Genomic DNA, 16108 nt, shown 5'->3' with positions numbered 1-16108 from the left:
CGAGGACCTTCCTAGGAAGGCGCTCGGGGGGCATCCGTACTAGATGCCCGAACCACCTAAGCTGACTCCTTTCCAAGTGAAGGAGCAGCGGTTCTACTCCAAGTCTCTCTCGGGTGATTGAACTTCATGTGCGAAGAAGGGAATTGCATGCTACTTGGGGTGTCGTTGCCAAGGACTGGAGACAAGATGCAGCAGGATAGGTACACATGACAGTGATAGTGACTAGCAATTATTTGCATTATAATGCAGCCTGTTTTAATCATGTGTTCATTATAATTTCCCTGAAGCTGAAGTTGTTGGAAAGCATGTGCATGTCTATGTGTGAAAGACCCAAAAAGGCAGTTGCATTCATTTCATTGAGATAATCTCTCTCTTTTTTTTATTAATTTTTTAAATAAAAAAATAATTTCTAAGATACATTGTTTTGGTCTCTGATTTTATCTGAAGTCATTGCTACAACTACATACAGTAGAATCGGACAGGAAATATAATATCTCGTTTACAGCCATTTTGACAACATGCAAACTCAAGAATAATACAGGTATAAGTCCCTTCTGTGCCATAAATCTTAGCAAATGGATTCATATTGCTTGTATTTGCAAAAGCAGTCAACAATCATGGTAGAAATTATGTTAAAGCTCTATTTTGGGAATCCACCATCTTGCAAATATGCACAATAAAGGTCCAGACACACCCAATAATAAGATTAGCTATTCCATTGAGTCTCCCATGGTCAGACACCATGAAATAGACACCAAGTTTGCGTTTCTAGCTCATCTGGTTCAGAAGTTAGAGGCAAAACCTATTTTCTGGGTCCTTACATTATGGCGGCAATATTGTGGCGGCCATATTGGATTTCATGGAAACTTGCAATACAAAAAATGTTCATATGTATACCATTGATCAACCTGTGAAGTTTCGTGGAAATATCCCTCAGTTTAAAAAATGTCCCTATTCACCCCCCATTAAAACTAATAGGGGCTAATATTGAGGCGGCCATATTGGAACTTTGCCGTACAAATTGACCGGGTTGTCCATATAGGTTGTGATCCTACTGGGTCATAGATAATATTTCTGGTGGACAACCTTTTATGTCGGGGCAAATGCAGGTTTCCTAAAAAAAAGGCTGGTTTGCCCCCTGGGTATATATATATATATTTTCTAAGATTTATATAAATATATATATATTTTTATATAAATGTGTTGTGTGACATCACAGTGTTTTCCCGTTTGGTCACATGATCACGTTAACCCACGAAAGCAGGGAACCTTTTTAACATGTTGGCTATTCAGAAATATTAGATTTACAAGACCTTTTTAACATGTTGGCTATTCAGAAATATTAGATTTACAAGACCTTTTTAACATGTTGGCTATTCAGAAATATCAGATTTACAAGACCTTTTTAACATGTTGGCTATTCAGAAAGAGCAGATTTACAAGCTCACAGCAGTGTCATAATTTAACCCTTTCTTCTCTTCTGGGGTTTTCAGAGGGGGGGGGGGGGGGGGTGAAATGTTTTCCTAATGTTGGCAGCTTGTTTTCATTCATGCAGAAGGTTGACCTTATTGATTAATTCATTAATTATGAATTAATTAATTGGTTAAGGTAATTAGGTTGACCTTATTGATTAATAAGGTTGACCTTATTGATTAAGGTAATAAGGTTGACCTTATTGATTAATTAATCAATTATTAATTAATTAATTAATTAAATAATTGGTTAAGGTAATAAGGTTGACCTTATAAGGAATTCCTCCGTTAATAAAGAACTGTTAAAACACCTGGAGCTGCAGGTGGCACCTCCCTGTGGCAAAGTCCCGCCTGTGCACGCAGACGTTTTCTTTTCTTTTTTTTCTATTTTCTTCTATTCTTTTTTCTTTCCGTTGAAACTTCCAGAAGTTATTTATTAACTTAATATATAGTTAATAAATATTAAAGTTATTTGGAATAAAAAGCTCAGAGTCTGTAGACGATAATAAATGAGATATTAATATCCATATTTAAATGAGCTTCGTTTCCCCTTCCTGTGACATCATTCTTCTTCCTGGGCTCCGCCCCCTCACTTCCCCAGAGAGTGGGCGGGGCTTAAAGAGGAGGTTGTCATGGCTACTGAGGGGGCGTGTCTTCCTGTCAGGGAGTGTGATTGACAGGTCACACCAGGGTGATCTCCACCTCCTCCGTCTTGTCGCTCTTCTCATTGGCTCGTAGGCGCGGGGGGAGGGGCTTAGGAGGGGGAGGGGCCGCTCGAACCTGCAGAGAGGAGAGGAGAGGAGAGGAGAGGAGAGGAGAGGAGAGGAGAGGCTGACATCAACTGTTGAAACTTGATATGTTAATTAATCGCCCCCGTCTGAAACGGCCGATGTGAATATCGATGTGTTTGATCGATACGCGACGCGTGAACGCACGTTATGTGTGTGCGTGCAGCTCAAACAAGCACAGGAAGGTCTGTGTACTTTTTGATGCTTTGTTTTTGGATTTAATCTTAACTCTTATTGTGCCGATCCCAAACTAGTTCGGATTTATTTGGACCTTATTAACGTTCGGGGTGCCGATCCCAAACTAGTTCGGCTTAAAAAAAATAAAAAAAACAGCACCGGGCTAAATTTTCGAGCCGGGCCGCCGGCCGTCATCTGCTTACACGGCCCGCGAGAGCGTCGCGCCACCGATATTTACCATCCACTCCAATGCAATCCAGGATCTTTAGAGCTCATTTTCTCTGTTCCATGCATATCCATGAGGTGTACAAGGTTTAATCACGGCTACGGCTAAATCGCCGAAAATAGGGCTTCTAAAATGCTTGGTAGCCAATAGCGAACTTAAAGCTAACTTCATCCTGTTCCTGTTCATGCACAAAGGAAAGTGTTCAGGCGCGTCATGGCTGCGCACGGCTTGTGCATATACAGCGCTTGTCTATGTTGGATTCTATGGCCATTGGGCGCCCTCTAGTGGTGATTCTGGGCACTGAAAGAGTTAAGAACAACTAGCCTGACACTGTAACACTTGGGTACTAATGGGTGGTCTTCCCCTTTAAGAACAACTAGCCTGACACTCAGCCTGAACGTTCATTTGGTTTCAGTCTGAAAGCCCTTCTGGCTGCAGCCGTTTCTGGGATGGGCGTGGCCAAAGAGGCAGTCTTCTGCGATTGGTTCACCGCCTGATCAATCACAACCGCAGCAAAGCAGATGACGTTGTTGTTAAGCGACCCTTATTGGTGTCGCTATGTGGCTGGCTAACATGTTGCTCCTTGCTAACCAATGAAAACTGGCAGAATAGGAGCGCTACGAACTAGTAATCAAACACGGTAAAACATGTCTGCTACTGATGTTTCATAGCGAGATCGATACGATCGCATGTTACCGCGGCTGCCGACGCCACGTTTGTTTATGTTTGGGAATGTGCGGTACGGTCCGGCGCTGCCTTATTTCTCCATTGAGACGTCACCAGATCCTGAAGCACCTGAGCATATGTTTTAATGGGAGTGGCTAAAGGACCACAGTAAAGTATGTACTTTACTGTACTTTACTGTAAAGTATGTACTTTAGTATGTACTTTACAGTACTTTGTAATCACTGTCTCAAGCTTCAGGAAGCAGGCTAACATTGTCATGTAAACTGAATGATTTAATTATCATATTAATGATTATATATGTATTAATTAATTAATTACAGGTCTCAGTTTCCCGGGGGCGGGTCCTCCATCTGGGGTGAAGAGAAGAGGCGGAGCCAATCCTGGAGACACTGGACTACGACCTGATGAGAGAGAGACATCCACACATAATGAGAGAGAGAGAGAGAGAGAGAGAGAGAGAGAGAGAGAGAGCGAGAGAGAGAGAGAGAGACATCCACACATGTGACAGTCAACCCTGTTAGATCAACCCTGTTACATTTGCGTCCCTGTACATTCATTGTAATTTCTGGATTCATATAAAGAATTAAAATGTCTGTGAGTGTACGTGTGTGAGTGTGAGTGTGAGTGTGAGTGTGAGTGTGTGTGTGTGTGTGTGTGTGTGTGTGTGTGTGTGTGTGCGTGCGTGCGTGCGTGCGTGCGTGCGTGCGTGCGTGTGTGTGTGTGTGTGTGTGTGTTTCTTACTGTGAGGCGCCGGGACTGGCAGTGGGAGGGGCTTGTGTTCTCCATTCTGATTGGTGGATTGCGAGCGGGGGAGGGGCGGCGGGCTGCAGAGCTCTGGCGAGGTGAACGGCATCATGGGAGTTGGAGGCTGAGAGGTGAACGGCATCATGGGAGTTGGAGGCTGGTCATAGAGGGGGAGGGGCAACAAGGCTGCCTTCTGTTTACATGAGAGAGAGAGAGAGAGAGAGAGAGAGAGAGAGACATAGAGTTACTACAGAGAGAGAGAGAGAGAGAGAGAGAGAGAGAGAGAGAGAGAGAGAGAGAGAGACCTTTATTATCCCAAGGGGGAAAATCAGTTGCCCAGAGGCAGCACAGCAGTATAAGGTTATTTACAAAGATACAGAGAAGTAAGAATAAAAAATAAAAAAACAAGAACAGAGTACAGTAAAGAGCAAGGTACATCAGAGAGTGAGCGAATAATATATAAATATATACATAAAGTGTCCTTAAGCACAACTATCAAAATAGTACAGTGTCCAGTAACCATAACAGTCAAGAGAGAGAGAGAGAGAGAGAGAGAGAGAGAGAGAGAGAGAGAGAGGGGGGGGGGGGGAGAGCATGATCCAGATGTAAACAGTAAACAGACACCACATGGATTGTACACAAGCTTTTAGTTAAAGTTAATGTTTATGATATGAAAACCAGTCTTACACCATAGCGTTAGGGAGAACTCCACTAACGCTATAGACCAGAGCTAGTCTTAAAGGGCCTACACCATGCTTTTAAAACTATATTTTTTGTATAAATATATGCTCAAAATTGAGTCTTAGACAGGTTTTAACCCTCAACAAACACTCTGACCATTCTTTTTGTTTGTTCTAGCTCTACTATAATGAGGCTCTCCAGCTGCAATACCAAAACGGCCTCTGTTTGCTCAGGGGCGCATCTAGTGGGGTTTTTCCAGAAAAAAAAGAAGTTTTTTGAAAAAAAGAAGTTTTTTTTTAAAAAAAAAGTTTTTGAAAAAAAGTTTTTAAAAAAAAAAGTTTTTTGAAAAAAAAAGTTTTTGAAAAAAAAAGTTTTTGAAAACATTTTTTTTTTGAAAAAAAAGTAAAAAAATTAAAAAAAAAAGTTTTGAAAAAAAAAGAATTTTGAAAAAAATGTTTTGAAAAAAAAAAAAAAAAAAAAAAATTTATTGACTAAAAAAAAAACGGGAAACGCGTGTGACGTCACATGCGTCAACTCTCAGAACAGCACTGTTCTGAGAACCCGTGGAAAGCTTTTCATCTCTGTCTTCCCAAAACCAGAGAAAGACACAATGTACAGAAATAGGACTTTGTGAGGATAGAAGGTGCCAGTGGGACCCCAAAAAAAGGTTTTAAAATAGAAAAAGTGAAAATTCATGGTGTAGGTCCTTTAAACTAGCTCTGGTCCATAGCGTTAGGGAGAACTCCACTAACGCTATGGACCAGAGCTAGTCTTAACCTAGCTCTGGTCTAGAGTGGTCACTGAAATAAATAATGAAATAAAATAAATAAACAATAATAATGAATAAATAATGAATAAAACGCACCCACCTCGAGCCACACGGCGGCCACCGCAGACACAACGGTTCACAACCCGGAAATAAGATGTGTTTTATTTCATGACAAAAATAATGTGTTTTACAGAGTGGGTGCTGAGAGGTTTAAAATAGTGTATTTTACAGAGTGGGTGTTGAGAGGTTAAATAATGTATTTTACACAGTGGGTGCTGAGAGGTTTAAAATAGTGTATTTTACAGAGTGGGTGTTGAGAGGTTAAATAGTGTATTTTACACAGTGGGTGCTGAGAGGTTTCCCACCACGGTGAATAGTCTTTCAACAACACAAAACTGCCCTTGGTTTGGTGAGTAGTGAAGTAGTTTTGTTTATTTTGACCCTAACCCTCGTAGGGGCAGAGAAATCCTGGTCTAGTCATTTCGTCTGTACCAGGGCTAAGTGCTCACCGAGCTCCGCCCTCCACCCTCAGCCCTATCTTGTTCTCTCCTCTCCTCTGATTGATCATATCAACTTAATATCAACTTAGAGTGTTTGGAACAATGTACTATTGTGATATGCGGTGAAATAACTAATAAAGGGCTGTTGTAGTCGCACCAACAACTATAGTGGCGACCAGGCTGGCAGCTCAGCGTCTTGGGGAATTAATGGCTTTTGGCTCACTAAGCGTCGTTCTGTTTTGGTTGTTACGTCATTGTATTCATTCAGACTCAGCCCTGATTTGTGAAAATATAAAACCAGTTTGACATTCTCCTAACAGAATCAGGGTCTCACGTCAGGGTAAAAATCAAGTCGGACCGCTACCTCACACCTGACGATTGAGTAACGACCGAATCACGGGAGCGACTCGCCTTGATTTTATTACGACGGAGAAATCTTTTCAAAGTTGTTAGATGTAAAACAAAACCAAAGTGAACTGGCCTGGGTTTCCAGCAGTGAGCCCCCCAGGCCAGCGGGGGCGCTGCTGTCTCCGTTCTGGCTCAGCTCCTCCACCAGCAGCGAGGGGAAGACGCCGGTGCGTCCGTTCAGCTCACCCTCCCAGAAGCCGTCGTCTGATTGGTTGTCTCTGCTCAGGACACGAATCACAGAGCCTTCTGGGAAACTGAGTTCTTCCTCTGTCTGAGCTGAGTAGGAGTACAGCGCACGTACATGCACTACCGGGGGGAGAGAGAGAGAGAGAGAGAGAGAGATAATCAATAATAATCGTAGCAACACTGTTGAAGACATTTCATTGCTTCATGAAAAAACATGAGCCGTATCTCATCTATGTGTGGCTGCCTGCTGCAAGTGGTGGAAAAAGTTCTCACATTTTTCACTTAAGTAAAAGTATGGTTTATAATATTATAATTTATATCTGCAAAGTAACTAGTAACAGTTTTGAAATAAATCTGAAGTAAAATACAATAGGCTTCGCCTCGTGTCTCACCATGCCTCTCAACCGTTATAAAATACCAGGTAACCACATGCCTCTCAGCCGTTATAAAATACCAGGTAACCACATGCCTCTCAGCCGTTATAAAATACCAGGTAACCACATGCCTCTCAGTTGTTATAAAATACCAGGTAACCACATGCCTCTCAACCGTTATAAAATACCAGGTAACCACATGCCTCTCACTGTTATAAAATACCAGGTAACCACATGCCTCTCACTGTTATAAAATACCAGGTAACCAACATGCCTCTCACTGTTATAAAATACCAGGTAACCAACATGCCTCTCACTGTTATAAAATACCAGGTAACCACATGCCTCTCAGCCGTTATAAAATACCAGGTAACCACATGCCTCTCAGCCGTTATAAAATACCAGGTAACCACATGCCTCTCAACCGTTATAAAATACCAGGTAACCACATGCCTCTCAACCGTTATAAAATACCAGGTAACCACATGCCTCTCACTGTTATAAAATACCAGGTAACCACATGCCTCTCACTGTTATAAAATACCAGGTAACCAACATGCCTCTCACTGTTATAAAATACCAGGTAACCAACATGCCTCTCACTGTTATAAAATACCAGGTAACCACATGCCTCTCAGCCGTTATAAAATACCAGGTAACCACATGCCTCTCAGCCGTTATAAAATACCAGGTAATCACATGCCTCTCAGCTGTTATAAAATACCAGGTAACCACATGCCTCTCAGCCGTTATAAAATACCAGAGGCCTCTTGTGGCTTATTTCTCCATTAACACACACAGAGTTCAGTTCAGTATCTTACCACTGGGTGGGGGTAATTCTCCATTAACACACACAGCGTTCAGTTCTTATTCTTACCACTGGGTGGGGGTATTTCTCCATTAACACACACAGCGTTCAGGCTGATCTCGGGTTCGGTGGAGTTGGACGAGGTGTGAGAGCGAGCGTCCAGCGCCGCTAGGGAACTGAGCACGCTCAGTAGAGAGCTGCTGGCGGGGAACTGGAGATACTTCTCTGGAACGTAGCCAACACTGCCGCTCTTATTACGAGCCTGAGAGAGACGCGCACACACACACACATGCACACACACACACACATGCACACACACACACGCACGCACGCACGCACACACACACACACGCACGCACGCACGCACACACACACACACACACACACACACACACACACACACACACACACACACACACACACACACACACACACATGCACACACACACACACACACACACACACACACACACACACACACACACACACACACACACACACACGCACACACACACATGCACAAACAAGGAGAGGGCTTTCTTTATACAACGTGCTTCATAGCAAACTGTCGGGTTGAGGGAGAACTGGGATGTGAAACTGAACTGTGGATATTCTGTACACTGAACCTTCAATATCTCTCTTTTTAAAAATAAATGTGTATAATTTTTATCCCACGATTTTGTAACGCATTTTCACACAGTGCCAATTGCCTATGTAATCCTGGGCTCTGCTCTCCCTCTGCTGCGCCTGGGGAGACAACGGACTGACCTCATGCTTCCTTCATTGCATGAGGAGTCCAAGTTGTTTCTTTTCACCTGACAGTGGAGATTTCCCTGGTTTGGACGTAGCGCGTGGAAGGAACACGTTATTCCAACCAGTTCCTTTCCCCTCCATCAAGCGCCCCGGCTGGCCAGGGGGAGGCATTATAGAGACCAGGATAACTGCATGTTTTTGTGAGGGTATCAACCCTAGGAGACACGGGGAGAACATGCAAACTCCACACAGAAAGGCCCTATCGCCGACCCCACCTAGGGTGTGGGCGCTGATGACGCGGAGGAGAGAACACGCCCCCAGCGCCCACAGCGTCCCCCGGCGGGAATCGAACCCAGGACCTTCTAGCTGTGAGACGAAGCGCTAACCACTGCGCCACCGTGCCCCCTAATAATCAATATCTCTCTTTTTAAACTAAACCTTATTGTTACTGAACCCAGAGAGTTAAACTAAACCTTATTGTTACTGAACCCATAGAGTTAAACTAAACCTTATTGTTACTGAACCCATAGAGTTAAACTAAACCTTATTGTTACTGAACCCATAGAGTTAAACTAAACCTTATTGTTACTGAACCCATAGAGTTAAACTAAACCTTATTGTTACTGAACCCAGAGAGTTAAACTAAACCTTGTTGTTACTGAACCCATAGAGTTAAACTAAACCTTATTGTTACTGAACCCATAGAGTTAAACTAAACCTTATTGTTACTGAACCCATAGAGTTAAAATAAACCTTATTGTTACTGAACCCAGATAGTTAAACTAAACCTTGTTGTTACTGAACCCATAGAGTTAAACTAAACCTTATTGTTACTGAACCCATAGAGTTAAACTAAACCTTATTGTTACTGAACCCATAGAGTTAAACTAAACCTTATTGTTACTGAACCCATAGAGTTAAACTAAACCTTGTTGTTACTGAACCCATAGAGTTAAACTAAACCTTATTGTTACTGAACCCATAGAGTTAAACTAAACCTTATTGTTAGGTTTAGGTTTAGGTCTAGGTTTAGGGTGAACCCAGAGCAGAGGGTGGTCTGAGATATGCAGCCTTGTTTCAATTGGTTTTAACATGTTGTCAGGTGAAATCCCTGGCTGAGACCCCACACCATTTCCTTTCAGCCTAAACCATTACAGGGTTGGTAGGGTAGTACAGTTAGTACAGTAGGGTACAGTAGGTACATTGGGTACAGTAAGTACAGTAAGTACAGTAAGTACACTAAGTACAGTAAGTACAGAAGGTACAGTAACCAACCTTCACCCAGTCCTCCATGTCTCCATCCTCAATCACCTCCAACATCTCATGTTCATCTATAGTTAACTCATCTGGTTGACTGGCCTGGGAGAGAGACATAGAGACACAGAGAGAGAGAGAGAGAGAGAGAGAGAGAGAGAGAGAGAGAGAGAGAGAGAGAGAGAGAGAGAGACATAGACACACAGTGAGAGAGACAGAGACAAGACATCTATAGTCAACTACTGATGTGGAACAAGGAGGATCAGATAAGGAAGAGACACCACGGCTAAGCAGCCATGACACCCTCTGTGGCAAAACTCTCAGCGGAGGTTGGATGAATAACATTAGAGTCTATGAGAGGCGGCTGGACAGCTCATGAACAAAACAATCATTCTGAACGATAGAGACCTTTATAAAATACTCAGCTCAGGAATATAAAAGAAGACATGTCACAGCTTTTGGGTGTGTCGTCTGTATAACATTATAGAGGCATCTAAAGACCCTAACCCTAACCCTAACCCTAACACTGTATAACATTATAGAGGCATCTAAAGACCCTAACCCTAACCCTGTATAACATTATAGAGGCATCTAAAGACCCTAACCCTAACCCTGTATAACATTATAGAGGCATCTAAAGAGCACAAAGTACATTTCTGAACTAGATAGTATCGCGAGATTCTCCACCATTCCCTGTCTGGAATCCAAATCTCGCGATATCTCCGAGACAGAAACTATACTTGCCGCTGTTTAGCTGCCTCAACAACATTATGTACCGTGCACATCGAAAAGCAAGTGATTGTAAAAAATACCTGTGATGTGTCTTCTTTTATATTCCTGGAGCGATTATACAACAAAGGTCTCAGTCGTTCAGAATGTTTTTTTTTTTTTTTTCATGAGCTGGCTTTCATAGACTCCAATATTATTCATGGAACTTCCGGTGCAAGTTTGCCACTCAAAGTGTCATAATGAGTGGCGCCGCCGTGGTCACTGAACGTCTTCTCCTCCTTCTCCTCGTGTGGAACCAGGAAGTAAATGGAACAGGAAGTGGTCACAAAATAAATGCAGTTCCTGTTCCAAACAGGAAGTGCTGTCTTTGGGGAACTCAGGCTCAGCGGATTGTTTTTAATCAAATCTAATTAATTTAAACTCATGAAACTTAATGAGATAATTAATACCTGGCAGCGATTGGTTAGTTAAGTTAGGAAGTATGATGACCTTACAGGTCAAAGGGTACGACCTCAGGGTTACCTTATAGGAGTAGATGACCTTACAGGTCAGAGGTCAGATGTTACCTTATAGGAGTAGATGACCTTGCAGGTCAAAGGTCAACGGTTACCTTATAGTAGTAGATGACCTTGCAGGTCAAAGGTCAACGGTTACCTTATAGGAGTAGATGACCTTGCAGGTCAGTGGGTATGACCTCAGGGTTACCTTATAGGAGTAGATGACCTTACAGGTCAAAGGGTATGACCTCAGGGTCCCTGAAGGACTGGAGCTGCTGTCATCAAAAACCTCCATGTTGTCTTCAAGCTCCTCCCCTTCTGACGGACACTGCACACACACACACACACACACACACACACACACACACACACACACACACACACACACACACACACACACACACACACACACACACACACACACACACTCACACACTTAATGTCTTTCAAAGAAAATCTTTATTGTAAATATGAATTGATTGATTGATTGATTGATTGATTGATTGATTGATTGATTGATTGATTGATTGATTGATTGGTTGTCAGTTTACGTAGGAAAAAAAGTTACATGACAGTACAGTTCACTGGTACAAGTTCAACTAAAAGGATAAACACCACAAGAAAGCTTTTGGGATTGTTTAAATCCCAACAATCCTTAACATTAAATGACAGATAAATAATAAAATGTGTCATCAAAAGACTGAAAACAAATAATAAATCAATGGTATTTACAGTGGAAAGGATCCAGTTTCCTAGCCTGATTTCAGACTCTGCGCTGAGCTGGAGTCTGACATTGTCCGATTAGGGTTAGGGTTAGGCTTGAGTCTGACATTGTCCCATTAGGGTTAGGGTTAGGCTTGAGTCTGACATTGTCCCATTAGGGTTAGGGTTAGGCTTGAGTCTGACATTGTCCCATTAGGGTTAGGGAGGGTTGAGTCTGACATTGTCCCATTAGAGTTAGGGTTAGGGTTAGGCTTGAGTCTGACATTGTCCCATTAGGGTTAGGGTTAGGCTTGAGTCTGACATTGTCCCCTTAGGGTTAGGGTTAGGGTTAGGCTTGAGTCTGACATTGTCCCATTGACAAGATATTTCAAAGAGGAGGGGATTTGAAATGTGAAATTCCCAATCACAAGAGATCTGGTGGGAGGGGTTGTGTTTGACTTGTGTACACAAAACATTCTCCCCTCCCCTCCCCCCCTCTATGACAGGCATCAAACAGGTCGTTGTCTTTGATGCTAACGAGGTGTGCACAACCCCCTTTGAAGTTCAAAGGGAGCAATTAAGAGCTTTGGCTGAACCCCCCCCCCCCCCCCCCCACTCTCCACTGTTTCTGTTGGCCACATAAAACATCATTTTAACTCTTTCTGTAAAAAAAATTTCCCTCTAGTATAATTAATCATAATACCTGATAATCATGTTTTAGGGAAAACAAATCATGGCACTGCATCTTTAAGGCCTTCGGTAAGGCGTTAGCAGGAGAACAAATTTAACAGGTTTACAGTTACAGTTTAGGCATTTAGCAGACACTTTTAATCCAAAGCTACTTACAATAAGCAGGTAATACACATCACTATAATAAACAAGATAATATGTCAGTACATTAACAACAATATATCTTGAGACAAATCTTAAAGTAAATATGATGTCTTACTACTTTTGGGCTGAGTAGAGCTACGGAGCTATTTAACACTGTTACTGAACACTCTATAGCAATGATTACTGTCACAATATAGAGCTATTTAACACTGTTACTGAACAAACACTATAAATATTGTACTCTTATTTAAACATTTAAAAGCCTTTAAACTTGGTAAACTGGACAACTTCTACACCAAAGCTCTTTACCAAAAAACAGCAGATCTGCAAGCTGATGTATAAATAAATGTAACTCACACTCTAATGCTTCCAAACCCTGTGTGGTCTGGTAGATCTGGTGGCTGGTTTTAAAACGTCTGTCTGTCTGTCTGTCTGTCTGTCTGTCTGTCTGTCTGTCTGTCTGTAAAAGCTCTGTGATTTGGTTCTACTAGCTTTTACTGTCTGTCACTGGTTACTGTATACCTTACTGTACACACACACACACACACACACACACACACACACACACACACACACACACACACACACACACACACACACACACACACACACACACACACACACATACCCCTCGCTCTCTCCCCTGGGAATGTGATTGGCTAACACACCTGTCAGTCACCTGATCCAAGCAAGCTGGGAGAAACTTCTACTGGACAAAAGCATGTGTGTGTGTGTGTGTGTGTGTGTGTGTGTGTGTGTGTGTGTGTGTGTGTGTGTGTGAAAGTCATTGTGTGACTGATAACAGTTGAGTCATCAGATCCATGTTGACACAGTAAACTCAATGCCAAAGAGTGTGTGTGTTGTGTGTGTGTGTGTGTGTGTGTGTGTGTGTGTGTGTGTGTGCGTGCGTGCGTGCGTGCGTGCGTGCGTGCGTGCGTGCGTGCGTGCGTGCGTGCGTGTTAGTGCGTTCGTGTCAAAGTCCAAATGTGAGCAGTTATATAAAAACTATTGAGAGTTTTTTTTTAACTCTTAAAGCTCTTAAAGAGTCCTGGTTGTAAATTATTCAACATTCATCAAACTGTTCAAAAATAGATGATGTACAAGTTGACAGGAAGCTGTCACCAGGTGAGCTTGTAGATCTACTGTAAACTGTTGTGTCATAAAGAGTACAGAAACATATGTTTTATTAATCTATTGTCAAATACAGTAAGGTTTAATAATGAAACATGTTTTATTAAACTATTGTTATATACAGTAAGGTTTAATAATGAAACATGTTTTATTAATCTATTGTTATATACAGTAAGGTTTACTAATGAAACATATGTTTTATTAACTAAAGTCACTTCAATAGATTTGATGTTTTCACATCAAGTTGTGTAACCTTCATTAGAAGGTGGGTCTACAACTCTAACAGACTTCACAGACCTCAGGTCTACTAGTTGTCCTCAACCTTCTCAGGCCACGAACCCCAAACAACCAGATTTGAACTTTAAGTCCTTAAATTGTCTCTTTAGAAATGTGCAGATACCCTCTATACACCTACAGTGAAGGATCATGGGTAGTGTAGTTAGTGAGGTCTCACCCACAGTGAAGGATCATGGGTAGTGTAGTTAGTGAGGTCTCACCCACAGTGAAGGATCATGGGTAGTGTAGTTAGTGAGGTCTCACCCACAGTGAAGGATCATGGGTAGTGTAGTTAGTGAGGTCTCACCCACAGTGAAGGATCATGGGTAGTGTAGTTAGTGAGGTCTCACCGACAGTGAAGGATCATGGGTAGTGTAGTTAGTGAGCTCTCACCCACAGTGAAGGATCATGGGTAGTGTAGTTACCGACAGTGAAGGATCATGGGTAGTGTAGTTACCGACAGTGAAGGATCATGGGTAGTGTAGTTTGCCCAGCGTTCGTTCTCCAGTTCTTCCATCACCTTTAAAAATAAATAAATAAATAAATAAATAAATAAATAAATAAATAAATAAATACATACATAAATGTGGCCCAGCGCCCCCAGCAGCCAGTCATCTCGGGGACTGTCATTATTCCCTACAGCCAAAATGATTTTTTATTTTTTTTTGCTCTCTAAAAAGATAATGCCACAACAGCATCTCATAATATCTAGGCTACATTTCACTTAAACGCCAGAGCTTAACTCTGCATGTAAATAAGACTTTTTTTAATTAATGTGAGAGATCGGTACATAATTCTGTTAGTCCTCCCAGTTTATATTAGCTAAAATGCTAACTAGCCAGCCTTTGTTAGCCGTTTGTAGCCAAATGCGGTAATATCGGGACTCCATTACTTAGCGATGCAACCCACAGTATTTATCCCATTAATTTAATGCCACGTGTGTTCCAAATGAACAATTATTAACCACGTAATGTATGATTTAGTGTATTATTTTATTTATTATTCTTCCGCCGTTCTTCCGCTGTTTCTTCTTCTACGCTGGTGAATGATCCGTTCCTGCCTGGAGCGGCCTGGAGACGTCTGTGACGTATGCGTGCGGAAGCTTCCTTTGTCACTGAGTTAGCTTAGCATTGGGTATGGCAATAGATCAGTGTCGTCCTAAACTATCTAATTCTAACGTTCAGGGCGTTTGTTTTTTTGGACAATAAATTGACAGCCAAGAAAACATGGATGGAATGCAATCGTTCACTCGCCGTCGGAAAGTTGACTTTAGAGTAGACTATTCTGGTTGACTGGCTATGAGTGGCTAACGGCTAACGCTAGCTAGCGTTAGCTAGCGCTAGCTGCAGCGCTAGCTGCAGGCTATAAACAAATAAAACGTGACCCAACTCTATTGTTGCTCTCTTCTACAAGCTCACAACGCGAGGCGGTTAAGCCTGTAGATTGTGTTTTATTATCAGGTCAGATAATCCTTCTGACTAAAGTTACACAAACACTGATTATGCTACATTTAGCACAGTTAGCCCTGTTGCGCACGTAATACATTCACTTCAACCTCGTGTTGAGCAGTTAATCCTATTTGCTACGTACGTCTACAAAAACCTTCATATTTCAAATATAACGTGCTTACTGAAGTCTCACAGATGTCACAGTATGGTACGCTCAAGCAGAATTACCCGTATCTTTCGTATTGTTTAATAAACTGCATTTTAATCCGATCAGATGCCATTTTCTGTTGTTTTTCAGCCATGCGACCCCATCGGTTGCGAGGTGTACTGCACTTAGATACATTAATACCTTTTTAAGGAAACGACGACCGATCGGATTAAAATGCTCCTCATTAAATAATACGATCATTACGGGACATCCTGCTGGAGCGTACCCTATGGTGACATCTGTGAGCCTTCAATAAGCAATTTATCTTTGTAATCTGACCGTTTGTGTAGACGTATGTAGCAAATTGGTTAAACTGCGTAACAGCAGATTGTGTTGAATTCACGGTTGGCGCAGCGTAGCGTCTTTACATTTAGCCCAATAATGCTTGAGATGCTGTTGTGGCATTATCTTTTTAGAGAGCAATAACTACATTTTAAAACATACATAAACCACTTT

General features: G+C 42.0%; 1 protein-coding gene across 1 annotated transcript in view; it reads right to left on the bottom strand.

The window, feature by feature from the left end:
* Positions 1-669: 669 nt before the first annotated feature.
* The window catches only part of fchsd2 (FCH and double SH3 domains 2), an 81291-nt gene continuing 65852 nt past the window's right edge, over positions 670-16108 (bottom strand). The window contains exons 15-22 of the mRNA XM_080730896.1: positions 14454-14516; positions 11262-11381; positions 9849-9932; positions 7890-8082; positions 6526-6758; positions 4092-4287; positions 3669-3751; positions 670-2252 (exon numbers count right to left, since the gene is read on the bottom strand). Coding sequence (XP_080587022.1) covers positions 2154-2252; positions 3669-3751; positions 4092-4287; positions 6526-6758; positions 7890-8082; positions 9849-9932; positions 11262-11381; positions 14454-14516 — 1071 coding nt within the window. The 3' untranslated portion in view covers positions 670-2153. The remainder of the gene's footprint in view (positions 2253-3668; positions 3752-4091; positions 4288-6525; positions 6759-7889; positions 8083-9848; positions 9933-11261; positions 11382-14453; positions 14517-16108) is intronic.

This window comes from Nannobrachium achirus (assembly GCF_963921795.1).
Source record: "Nannobrachium achirus genome assembly, chromosome: 8".
Classification (NCBI taxonomy): domain Eukaryota; kingdom Metazoa; phylum Chordata; class Actinopteri; order Myctophiformes; family Myctophidae; genus Nannobrachium; species Nannobrachium achirus.
This window is presented reverse-complemented; position numbering and strand designations above follow the sequence as displayed.